The sequence below is a fragment of the Podarcis bocagei genome (assembly GCF_964188305.1).
Source record: "Podarcis bocagei genome assembly, chromosome: 2".
Classification (NCBI taxonomy): domain Eukaryota; kingdom Metazoa; phylum Chordata; class Lepidosauria; order Squamata; family Lacertidae; genus Podarcis; species Podarcis bocagei.
In genome coordinates, this window is record NC_138126.1 from 29,346,538 (window position 1) to 29,360,179 (window position 13,642).

Below are 13,642 nucleotides of genomic sequence, written 5' to 3' on the forward strand. Positions count from 1 at the left end.
GGGGCAAACGACTAGGGTCAAATGAAGCTTAGGAATGTAGGAAGCGGACTTATTCCAAGTCCGACCTTTGGGCTATCTAGCGCCATAGTGTTTGCATTGGCTGGAAGCACCCCTTCAGGGTTTCAAACAGGGGTCTCTCCCAGCCCTACAAATAAATGGACACACATAATGTACAACCAACCATTGGAATGCGACTGTACCAGATTCTATGTGATGTTCTTTCTGCTCTTGACACTTAAGATGTTGCAGTCTCCAGGCAAGTCTTTAAACGGGCACGTACTCAACCTCCTTGAAGAGCAACAAGTTACTACAACGCCCTTCCTCATACTTTCCTCCCTAGTGTTAACAGACGGGCCCATCAGCCCTAATCTATGGCATTGGCTACCAAGACTTCTGCCCCTGCAGCCATCCTTCCATCATAATCAAATATCCCATAATCAAAGACTTGGGAGAGATGTGGAAGAAACCCTTGCCTCATACGCACTAATCAATCAGTTGCCTGTGAGTATGATTTGGGGATCATATCATTATGGATGCAGAGACTGAGGGCAGTTTTCAATGACAGGAAAATGTAATCTATAGGATTTTATCACACCATGTGGGATCAGAGGGCACCAGCTTAAGGACCCCTTTCGTAGCTTGTAACAACAAACAGAAAACAAGCAGCTCGCAGAAATAAATGGAACAAATCCTGATTAGGCCCATAACTGTTCAGCAAACAAATGGGCAACCAAATAATAAAAAGCACCAGTTGACTTATCTACCTGGCTGTGGGTCTGTGTAGTCCACCGTGTATCCATCAAGCTGCAACAGCTCTTGAGGCTCAGCTTTTTTCTCTCGGTAACTGCACATAGCAAATGTATATTGGCTAACCTGCAGGAAAATCAGAACACTTAAATAGCACTCGGTGATGACAGTTAAATTCTTCGAAGTGGCAGCATCTGCAAATATTTATGCAGCCACTTAAATATCTATCTATCTATCTATCTATCTATCTATCTATCTATCTATCTATCTATATCTATCTAGGGGACGACAGAGGATGAGATGGTTGGATAGTGTTCTCGAAGCTACCAGCATGAGTTTGGTCAAACTGCGGTAGGCAGTGGAAGATAGGGGTGCCTGGCGTGATCTGGTCCATGGGGTCACGAAGAGTCGGACACGACTAAATGACTAAACAACAAGAACAACATCTATCTATCTATCTATCATCTATCTATCTATCTATCTATCTATCTATCATCTATCTATCTATCATCTATCTATCTATCTATCTATCTATCTATCTATCTATCTATCTATCATCTATCTATCTATCTATCTATCTATCTATCTATCTATCTATCTATCTCTATACATCTATATCTATCTATATCTGTCTATATCTATCTCAGTTGAAACCCTAGTATATAAAACCTCTCTCTAATTATAATTTGGGATCATTACCACCAGTCTTGAAGTGCACAGGTTTCTACTTAGCGGAAGAGAGAATGTTGGGATACTACATTCATCATCCTAGGGGCACAGAGTAAGACCTTGGCCTTCCAGTAATCAAATATATGCCATGGAACATTCTTGTCCACAGAGCAGTCGTTAGGCAGAACAGGGAACGATAAAAAGGAGCAAATGGGACTGGACTGCGGAGTTGTAAGCATGGTGCCTGATGTTGCAGATGTGCTCATAAAGACCCTTCCTGGCACATACAGGGCCCTGTCCTCGTGCATCTTCATAGCTGAAATTAGGCTTGAAAAAAGCCTCTTATTAGCTACCACAGGTGGCTTCTTTCAAGTCTAATTTCTGCTGTAAAGGGGGTGGGATTTGTGGGAGTGCTACTCTCCAGGAAGATCATCCCAGTGTATGAAAAAACCCCACACATTTCCAAGCCTAATTGCTGATAAGGGAGGCCGGAGCGAATGGGTGTGTATGGCTGTGATGTGAATGCAGCTTGGGGTGTGTGTGTTGTGGTGCAGGCAGGCATGGCTGCAGCAAGCAAGTGTCACCTGCATCAAAATAAGTGTTCCTCTCCACACTTCATATTTCTTAGATACACATTTGAGATTTTTTTTTTTTAAGTTCACAGCTAAAAATCGATGTGTTTGGAAACAAATGTATCAGATGGGTATATTTGTCAGAGAGATGTTGGTCTGTGACTCCATGTTGATTATCATTGTACCAGGCGTTTTCTCAATTAAAAGTTGATGCCCTTGCCATGTGCGCAAGGGCCCATGATAGCTTTCTGCTCTTGTTTTCCTTACAGCTACTTGTGCCATTGCAAGAAACGTTAATATAGCAGGCACATGGCGTGCCACAGGAATGTCGGCAGAACCTGAGGCTGCCTCCTGCCCAGCAGCCTAAGGAAAAGCTTGAGGAGTTTGCTTCAGGCAAAAAATGTCAGTCTAATAAACCCATGGCTTATTTGATCAAGGACAGCATTGGGTCCAATCCCTACTTCCTTCTTCTTCTTCTTGGCATGTCGTAATAGTAAACCTAATTTTCCTGTTACAACAGAACTGGGAAACCGTAGTTTACATAATGCTTACAAACCAAGAACATCACATCTGCACTGGGCCCTCAGCTGTTCACTTGCAGATGAATAACCCGTGACTTTAGGAAACCAGAGGTAACCTCCTCTACACAGGCACTAGATATGGACTGCAGATCTCTACTCCCAGTCCCTGAGCAGTTCAGAATCCATGAACAAGCACAGAATAGGTTTTAATTATCCCTAGAAGGAGATTATTTCTGTGCTGATAAGTCTCAGATTCATCAGTTGGTGGGCAAACACTCTATGGCCCTTGCCTAACATCACTGAGTTGTTTTATCGTGTTTTTACTATTCTGTTGGGAGCCGCCCAGAGTGGCTGCGGAAACCCAGCCAGGTGGGCAGGGTATAAATCATCATCATCATCATCATCATCTCCATGGGGCATCCAGGGCAAGAGACTTCCAGGTAGAACCTGTTGAGGGTAGCAGTAATAAGGAGTCAAATGGCAAATAAATAAATTGTTCTGACTACGTCCAAAACGATCCTTTAACATTCCTTAATAAACGAGTTCACAGTGGGCTTTTCACTCCCTGAATTGATCCCAGGGCTTTTGTTATTTTTATTTTTTTGAAGCTATTGTCCAAAAGGCGGAATCTACATGCTTTGAAACCGCTTATCATTCATCTGGAGAGCGCCAGAGTGACACACTGTCAGAAACAATGTGCACTAAATTGCTGGTTGCCAGTCATATTAAAGCAATATGAAGTCCCCACAGATATGTACAGTTGTTGTCGTTGGTCCTGCAAATGGCAGCTCTCAGTCCTCTGATTTACCATCTATCTGCGTGACATGACACATTCAATGTCAAGTTCTTGACGGCACTCTTCTTGCTGGCTGCCGGGGGCTCTGGCATCGCCTTGAGGTGCCCATCAGGCTGCATCAAGAGCCAGCTTGTACTTAACATTTGAAAAATCAGGATCGTCTAGGAGAAGGCAGTTAGAAAGCAAAGGATTCTCCTCAGCTCTAGGCTAGGAACTTACAGGGAAATATACTGTCAAATGATTTCAAAATGACTTTGTTAAGGTTGTGTCACATTCTGGATTCCTGACGCAATTATATTGGTTTGGACATTTCCTTGACCTCCGAAGGAAACTTTGACTCCGACAATTCCTTAAAACTCTCGTATCAATGCATTGTGTTTGTCATTTTGGAAGAACTGGGTGGGGTGGGGTTGGAAAAAATCCCCCCTCACTCGCTGGATGTGAGAGTGTCTGCTGGCCATCGCAGAAAAGCTACAAGACTTCCTTCCAAACTACACTGTACTATTAGCAAGAATGTATATAACAAGATGTATATCCCCCCCCCACACACATACATACAGACACACACACAAACCTTGCTAGGATATACAATAAGATGTGATCTATTAAAAACAGAAGATTTTTCAAGCAAGCTAAGATAATTTAGTGCCATGCTGCCCTCTTCTGGTCTCAAATAATCATTAATCATGTGCTTATAACTGCCACAACCTCACTCTCAAATCTGTTGCTAGCTTCTCTTGCTACTTTCTCCACACTCTGATTATCCATACTTTAAAAACCCACAAGATATTGTTGTGGTTCCAAAAACCCACATGAGGAAAGCGAGCCAATTTTCAAGGTGTTACTGTGAAGGATTTATCACCAGTCACAACCCATCTGGGTATCTCTAGTCATTCCTTGCATCACCCAGGCCTTCATAGCGCTGGGTTTCTTTTGTTGTTGCCTTCTGCATTATTGTTTGCCTGTTGCAAGGCTTTAAAGATGTGTTCCCAAATGGTTAGCATCTACAGGGGCGTGTGTGAATGAAACCTGCCCACTCAAACCATGCAGTGCTACCATGGTCTAATTCTGACGCCTGTGGGTGCAACTGCGTTCTTAAGGCCTTTCCTTGGTACGTGCAAAACCTCTGAGGTGTGTCACCCATTGGCCCCATCCCTTTGTCATGAGGTGGTGTGGGGGGTTAGCTCCCCCTGCCCTGGAAAAGTACATAGCACAAATAACAGCGGTCCTGAAAGACCTACATTGCCTTCCAGTACGTTTCTGAGCACAATTCAAAGTGTTAGTGCTGACCTTTAAGGCCCTAAACGGCCTCGGCCCAGTATACCTGAAGGAGCGTCTCCACCCCCCATCGTTGTGCCTGGACACTGAGGTCCAGCACAAAGGGACTTCTAGTGGTCCCCTCCCTGCAAGAAGTGAGGTTACAGGGAACCAGGCAGAGGGCCTTCTTGGTGGTGGCGCCCGCTCTCTTAAATGCCCTCCCATCAGATGTCAAGGAAATAAACAACTATCTGACTTTTAGAAGACACCTGAAGGCAACCCAGTTTAGGGAAGTTTTTAATGTTTGATGTTTTAATGCTTTTAATATTCTGTTGGGAGCCGCCCAGAGTGTATGTATGTATGTATAAATAAATAAATATTATGCTGAAGGAGAAAGTTGGAAGAGCAATGTTCTTTTCCACTTCCTGTTTCAGCTCTATGAGCTTTTCAAGGCTCAGATCAGCACCTGAGCAGATGAACAGCAAGAATGGCAAATGAAAAATATTTCTAACTAATCAAAAAGCTGCTTCCCTTTTGTGTTGCTTCTTGGAACACTTACTGCATTGTTACCAAGTGCAGAGAATAGAATCAGAGAGAAGGTGTGTGTGGACTTACAGATGGGTGAGATCCAATAAAACGGACCTCCTAAGCTTCCTTCATGGGTTCCATCCCTTCAACTCACCATCAGATAACAGCACATCTCACTCTGTTGACTGAACCATTAAAAAAAAAGTATCTTGCAAACTGCCCTGAGATCTTTTGATGAAGAAGGGCAGTATGTATCTAAATCCAGTGCTTTTTTCCTGGGGGGATGCAGGGGTACGCATACCCCTAAACGTTTTGTGAATCTAATTTTGGCCTCATTGAAGGGCAGTATTTCAATATGAGTAGGAAAATGAGAGTACCCCTAGACATTTTTTATAGAAGAAAGCACCGTATAAATCTTAGCAACAACAACAACAACACTCTTGCTCACGTGTCTGTGAGACAGAAAGAGAAGTCATTGTCCCTAGATATGCAGCATGTTGCTGCCACCTCCTGGACAATCCGTGACAAATGATGACAATGTTCAGTCTCCAGCTTCCAGTTGCTCAATCAAAATAATCAGATCTGAATTACTCCATGAGTGTGAAATGAGGGATGCCAGCAGATATTACATGTCCATGGGAGACCGGCTCCTTTGTCAACCAGAATTAACATTTCACCAGGGTTTTTCTTTCTGCAATGGTTTAATCTAAAAGAATATATTTTGTAATTCTGCAAATGTGTTCTTAATTTGTCATCTATTTGAATGCGTATGATTCCTTTTTTGCAATGCCAGTAAACACTGGGTACCTGATTCATGATTTTCTAGCATATGTAACTGAGCCTGAACAACCCCAGTTCAATATCTAGAAAGATAAGCTTATTTGCCTTTTGCCATAAAAATAATAGTGTGGTACCTTAAAGACAAACACATTTATTATAGTATAACCTTTCCTCAATTAATCAGCTGAAAAATGGAATTTAGAAGGAAAATTCCAGTATAAAACTGCTGAATTACAACTAACAAGAAGTTTAATTCCATTCATTTGAGTCTGAACAGAATTGATTTGCTGTCCTGTCCCACCGCAGGTGTTAGTATATTTTTATTCAACGGGATTTGAAACCTCAAAAAGGTTATCCCCAGCTACAAAGTCACTGGGCTTATTTTGAATACTTTTCAGCTCTGATTTACTTGTCACAGGCTCTACTTCTATTTATTTATTCATAAGATTAATTCTAAACTGCCAACTCATTCAAAAAATATCGTGGCAGTGTACAATACAAATGCTTTTTCACTGAACTCCAAGTTCTACAAGCCCCTTGTTTAAGCAGAGGCTGGATGGCCATCTGTCAAGTATGAGCTAGTTGAGATTCCTGCATTGCAGGGGCTTGGACGAGATGACCATTGGGGTCCATTCTGCTAAATGCGAATTACATGATGCAGTGGACTCTAGCCCATGAAATCGCATGCCATAATAAATGTGATTTCGTTTAAGGTTCCATAAGCCCTATTCAGGGGTTTGGTGCATGTAGGTACCAAATGTGTGAGGAGTCTAGAGAGGGTTAGCCTCACACTTTGCATGAGCAGATCTCAATCCTAGATGACAATGCACACACCAGCAACACCTTTGGCTGACACAACAGCACAAGTCTGAAGGCAGTCTATGCAAGCGCAGATATATGTGTGTCAGGCTCTATCTACAGGGAGAGGCCTCCTGGTTCCCCCTACTGTGAAGGGAGTCTTTCATGCTGATCACACATTGGGGAGAGTGTCGTTGTGGCATGCACTTTGACATCGAGGGGCTGGGACTAGTCAGCACATTCTCAACAGCCCCTTCACGTGACCTTATGGAGCAGTGCAATATCAGCAGGTGGAGGCCATGTTCTTGTGTTGCTAGGTGGCAGTGATGAGGGGAGGAATTCACTGTAGCACTCAGTTAAAGTTAGCGAACTTAAAAATGGAAAGCGTAATGCTGGCGGTCAACAAAAGAGGTTTAAAGACTGTCTCAAGGCAAATCTTAAAAAATGTAGTATAAACACCAACAATTGGGAAACACTGGCCTGCGAGCGCTCCAATTGGAGAACAGCCTTTACCAAAGGCGTCATGGGCTTTGAAGACACTCAAATTGAGGACGCAAGAGAGAAATGTGCTAGGAGGAAGGCACGCTTGGCAAATCCACACTGTGATCAACTCCCACCCGGAAACCTATGTCTCCACTGTGGAGGGACGTGTGGATCCAGAATTGGCCTCCACAATCACTTACGGACTCATTGTTAAAACCGTGTTTATGGAAGACAATCTTACTCAGCTATGAGTGATCGCCAAAGAAGAAGAATGCTATCAGAATGGCTTGGAGAAGAGAGAGTGCAGCATGCTTCTTGCGGCTGGTTGTGCACCAGATTCCTGCAGCCCCAGTATGACCAGTCGCATGACCAGTTGCACAACAAGCTTCCGCTAGCAGAACTGATGCACTGGATTTCACACTGCGCAACCATTATTCTCACCCTTATGCTAGCACAACCGCCCTTGCACTGTCAGAGAACAATGAATGTTCCTCAACTTTTTCTGGGTCCAATCTAAATTGCTGGTTTTAAAGATCACCTTATCCCATATGTACCTACCTGAAACCTTAAGACCATTTTGGGGGACATATGAAAACCTCATTGAACGGGGCTTATTCAAGAAACAAATCCCAGAAATTAAAAAAGACTGCCAACCAAGAACAATCTTCGTTGCTCACTTGATAGGGGCAAGCTCTTTCTGTTATATAGTGACAGGAAGCTGGCTTCAAAACTTTGGAGCTACCATGAAAAAAAAATCTTGTTTGGTAGTGACCACCAGCTGTATAGCTGATAAGACTGTCAAAAGACTTTAAGTGCCAGATTTTAAAGAACAGGAACGTACATGTGTGAGATGAGATGATTAGAATAATATGAAAACACACCGAAGATTTCTGTGACATTATTACGACGCTACAGTTGGGGGATGTCTGGTCTGATGCTTTTAAGAGCCTCATATACAGCTGCAGCCAGTAGGGTAGTTCACAAGCAAGAATCACTGTTTTGGTGTTGTGAGGGCAGGGCAGTTAGCACCATGATGTCAGTGGGCTACGGCCATTTGGAAAGCTGCTAGCCAGCAACCAACCAACCAACCAACCAACCAACCAACCAACCAGGTGCTTGCACGATGCTGGCTGAACTGTTCTCTGCCTCACCATCATCTCCCGACAGATGTTAGTAAGGACCTACGGTACATTTGCCTCTCACCTCAGTTGCCCAGTAGAAGCAGCCAGTAATTCCCACCACCATATCTCAACCAAATTTCATGGTTCTGCTTGGCATACCTAATGATGAATTTCCTAACAAGTTCTGTCGGAGAACGAAGACTAATTTGGTAGTTTTCAAGAATACTAGATAGAGCAATTGCTTTTGTGATGCCATCTTAGAAGAGCAGCAAGAGCAATCATTTCTATTTCTTTTTTAAAAGAGCCATGCGGTTATATCTTATGGACTCCCATATGTGAAAATAAATAAGTAAGGCTGGAGGTTGCATCCACCAAAAGCTTTTCAAAGAACATCTATCTGAAGGAGAAAATGAAGAGATACTTATAAGACATTAAGTGATTGGCCTTTCCCCCACTTCCTACAGTAAAAGTGTTTCATATAAAAACTTCTTGGAATTCTCCAGCCAGTTATGAGCATTAGACTGACTTTGCCGTGCATTTCCCCTGATTTATGATGCCGTGGACACATTTTCATTCCTAACCTTGGGGTCATATTCTGCCATCACTTTCACGCTGCATAGCTCAGAATTTACAATGAGGTGAATAATGAGTCTGTGCTGTGAAATTTGCATGCAATTAGCATTCTGTTCATTGCAGAGGGTAAATTTGCAACCAGAGTGGTAGGTGATGTACAGAAAGGCACTCAGCAAAACCGAAAGAGAACACACACTCTCTCCTGGACTTACTCCAAAGCTATTATGAGTATGTGATCCAAGAGGATGTGATAATGTTCTCTTAGGTTTCATGATACAGAGACAAGGGAAAGCTGTTTGCGGTCGGACAGGCACTCTGGACTTTAAGAAGGCCAAATTCGAAAAGGTTAAGAGAATATTGGGTGAGATCCCATGGTCAGAAATACTCTTAAGACAAGGGAGACAAGATGGATGGGAGTTTAAGAAAGGTGAAAGACCATAAGACCATTCCAACAAGAAAGAAGACTGAGAGGCAGCTAAAGAAGCAGGTGCAGCTGCCTAAGGAGCTGACAGATGAGCTGAGATTTAAGAAGAGCATGTATTAAGAAGCGGAAGAAACGGAACCTGGAACAAAAGAGCTTTTAAAGCCTTGTTTGCTAGGCAAGGACTTCTCAGCATGCCGGCTGCAGGAGCTTAGGAATGCTTGTGTGAGATCTTGCAGGAACATGCATCACCCCTCAAGATCTTGTGAGAGCATCCCAGAGCTGGTGTGCTGAGTGGGCCTTGCCCCTCAAGCAAGGCAGAGAGTTTAAAAGATCTCCAGCGTGGCTGGATTTATCATGCACAGTTTCAACCAGCCTGTCTTCAAGTGTGTATAGTTGAAATTGTGCAAGTTAAATGTGTGTGAAATGCGATTGTACTGTAGTGGCTTATCTAGTGGATGAGGTGAAACCTGAGCTTCAGATTTTTTGGCTTACATATCTCAGTCTTACACCAGCATTACCCAGCCAGGTGCTCTCCAGATGTTTTGGGCTATGAATCACATCATTCCTTGATCATTCCGGCTAGAGATGAAGGGAGCTGTAGTTCAAAATATTTGGAGGGCACCAGGTTGGGGAAAGCTACACTATATTATACCCGTTCTCAGAATTCATGCTTTCAAAAAATAGAATTTTTAAAAGAGATATTAAAAAGAGCAAAGCTGGCAAAACCACCTCATGTTAAAATAAGGAGAACCTTTATTAGTCGAAATATTACCTGGACCAGCACAAAGAACCTTTTCTTCCATCTCTTCCAGACATTTTTGCCAATGGCCCACAAATATCTACAAAAGAAGCAGAGGCAATTTCAGTAGGCAAATATCTACGGGAAAGACTAAGATTATGGTGAGTTTAACATAATACTTACGGTGAGTTTAACATAATATTTTTTTCATTCACAAAGTCAAAGGCTATATAGTCAGATATAAAGGCAAGGTTTACCACATCTCTTATCTCACAAATGCTTTTGAGTCTCACAGTTCAATTAATACAGGCAGGTCTCACAATCCAAACACAATGTGTTCTCAGAAAACCGTTTGGTGAGCTTTTGCGTAAGGAGTCAATTATTTCCATCTGATTCCTATGGGGAAATGTCTTCCTGACCATGAAATTTTGACCCCAATGTGACAGAAAAACCCAGGAAAGTCCAGGGAAGCTCTCTGAAACCTTGCAAAAGGCAAAGAAGGAAGGAAAAATGCTCTCTTATTTGCTTGATCTCTTCCTCATACCACAGTTTCTGGCGAAACAGCTGCCATGGAGTAACAAAAGACAAAAAGTAAAGCTTGTTTATGGCTACTTATTTGTTTACAGTGCTACATGCAGATCCAGCTGTTTGGATATCTGAATCTGTGGTGTGTATGGTGAGGTTTGGATACTAATTTATCATGTTTGGATAAGTGAAATGCTCAAAGAATAAGCATTTGTATAGTCGGACCTGTGTGTACAGTAAGCCCACAACTTGTGCTCATTTATCTTGTGTACATTCAGCTTTACGCACTTGACAATATAAATATTAAAAAAACAAAAACATAAAAGGGGTGGGTGTCCAGGAACACATTGCACCCAATGAGTTTTGACTATATGTAATTATGGCTTTAGGTGATATCCCCATAACTCAACCCACATGGAAACTAAGGGCTTACTGAAGAATTTATAAATATGCTTCAAGTGTTGAAAGTGCGGATATGGGCAAAGCAAGAAAAAATATGTTTGTATTGCGATTGCTGCAGCAGTTTGCTATCTTGCTTCATGATCATTTATTTATTACAAAGTGTTGAAAACAGGGATACATTTGATATGATTTATATCATTGTATCAAGTGATGAGGAGAGTTTTACTGCAAATCAGCTATGAGGGTGTGTTAAAAGGAGGGCATACGATACTTCAGAAATATATTAACATCATATGTGATAGGGTGTAAAAAAAGTTTTGTTTATGTTTTCTGTAAATATTTATTGTTGTTTATGCTTTATACAGGTCATGTTTACCACACAAATAACACATCATGACATTATTTAACCATTATGACATTATATAGCCAATCAGAATTGGTATTGCGGTCATCTCCTAAAGCCAATTCAGAATGAAAGCAGTAACCATCACTCTGAATAGTTGTTTTGGAGGGAGCTATGATTTTAATACATTTGCCCTGCTTCTGAAAAGTAACTGAAAGAAGGAAGAGGTAAAAATACTTGAGAAAAATACCCATTTTGGCTTAGATCTACTTTCATTCTTTGACCTACTTTGGTATATTAGTTTGTGGGCATAACTCTGTTCAGCAGCAGCAGATATGACAGCACTCTCTGTGTGAGCTTTGAGAGTATGATGAATTAAATTATGGAATGTATTATCACAGCATGCGGTGATAGAATCCTTAAAAATAAAAAGGATACCTGAGGCATATCTATAAATGGATATTATTAGCCATGAGAAGCCAAATAGAGCCTGTATCATTGGAGTCAATGTACCTCTGGTTACAGGGCAAGACAATTGTATCATACTTTGCCTATGATCTTCACATGGTTCACTTTAGGGGGAAGAATGCTGGAACTGCTGCGTCCATAGGGTTTGTGATTGGTGGCTGCAGCAAGGGATGGTGTGGATTGGCTCCTGCTTTGGCAATTGTGCGTGCAATTGCCGGCTGCTGTTGGCGGAGGGCAGACACTGTGCAGCTTTTGTGATGTGCGCAATTGGCAGCGTTTGTCAGTCTGGTGAGTGATTTTTGGCACCCCCCCAAAAAAGCTCAACAACTCTGGGCCATCTCTCCCCCCCATTTTCTTAAATTGGAGCCCCCCCAAAATAGGGGGAACACTGAAAAATACGGCATGCTGGGTGGACAGAGAAAGAAAGTGCACCCTCCATTTGCAGGGGTTCAATATGGGTAAAGATGTCATGTGATCTGGCTCAGGGATCTTTGGGAATCAGAGGAGGGTTCTTGCCATTTGAAAAATATTTGTGCTGCCCTTTACGCTGCTTTAAAGGTGCAAAGAACAGAAAAGTGTGAGGAAGCTCCGACAGTCCCATGAATTCAAATTTGTCTCCAAACGTTGATTTAAATGTGATGCCAAGCGGGCAAGAAGAAGTTGCCTGTGTACCTTGCTTAAACCAGGTCCCTCAACCAGCAAAGCCCTCAATGCACATATAAAGGCCAGGTTTAAATGAGACGCTGAGCCCCTGCAACCCGGGGAAATTCTTTTTGACCTCTTGCGTCACATTTAAATCAAGCCTAAATCTATGCAGACAAAATTGTCAGGCACTTGGCCTACATGCTGTACAATTATGCATAATTTAGCAGAAACATTCTAGGATGCATTATTTATGGCTTGAACAAAAGTCCTCTGAAGTTAGTGGGGAAATTGTAATTGACTTCGGAGAGGTCTGGAGCATCAAAATTTGTAAGAACAGGGCAGATGGCTTAATCATTTAAATGTACTGAAGACTTCAGAATCAACTGCGAGTCAAAAGGAACTGTGACAAAAAGCCAAAGCTAATTAGGAGAGTTAACACTCAGAAGCTTCTAAAGAAATGAGATATTGCTGAATGACTATCTACAGAGGGTGATCTAAATCTCAGTTTGGTCAGCTACATATTCCTGGAGTGCCCAGAAATATTTCTAAACAAGAGGGGAGGAAATTAATTGAATGTTAGGTCTAGCAGGGCTGCTTGATCTAGTAGGACTGATCCCCAATTGTCATGCATACATGTCACCATATTGGCCTTGCTTATCTATTTTTTACTATAGAATAGGCTCTGGAAGTGTAATTTAGGGCAGATTTTTATGGAGAATATGTAGATTTTACTACAGGAGATAATTTAATGCAGAGGAGTTCAAATTTATGCTTTGTCAAGCATTTACTATATGGATTTGGGCAAGGAACTTTCTAACTGTCCTACTTCTCAGGATGGAAATGAGGAAAAGTGAAAAAGCAGAGATGAAATACTTCCTGGCGAAAGTAGGTTATTGAATAGTTTACATCCAAATAGTACTGTAACAAGAGAAATTACTTTCTGCTGTGTTAGCTTCTTTTGCTCCTAACTGTACCATCTTCATACAGTCTTCCAGAGGATTTTAATAAAATAGTACATTTGCAAAATATAGAAAAGATTTACATCTCCCTGTAAATAATGATAATTGACAGTTTCTGTTAATGTTCTTACCACACAGCAACGAGACTTTTATTTTGAAAATACAATGTAAGAAACATACACATCAAGCAAATCAAGATATGGCGATGATCTGTACAAGATATGACAATGATTGCTGTGGTCTTTTCGTTCTCCGTCCAATTGGGGTGGCAGCGGCGGTGGCGGGATCAGTC

The 13,642-nt window shown here is 41.9% G+C and overlaps 1 protein-coding gene across 8 annotated transcripts in view; it reads right to left on the bottom strand.

Moving 5' to 3' along the window:
* Positions 1 to 13,642, bottom strand: part of CADPS (calcium dependent secretion activator) — a 357,825-nt gene that overhangs the window by 165,109 nt on the left and 179,074 nt on the right. For all 8 annotated transcript variants that reach the window (XM_081183972.1, XM_081183969.1, XM_081183968.1 and 5 more), the window contains exons 9-10: positions 10,042 to 10,108; positions 765 to 873 (exon numbers count right to left, since the gene is read on the bottom strand). In XM_081183972.1, the coding sequence (XP_081040098.1) occupies positions 765 to 873; positions 10,042 to 10,108 (176 nt within the window). The remainder of the gene's footprint in view (positions 1 to 764; positions 874 to 10,041; positions 10,109 to 13,642) is intronic.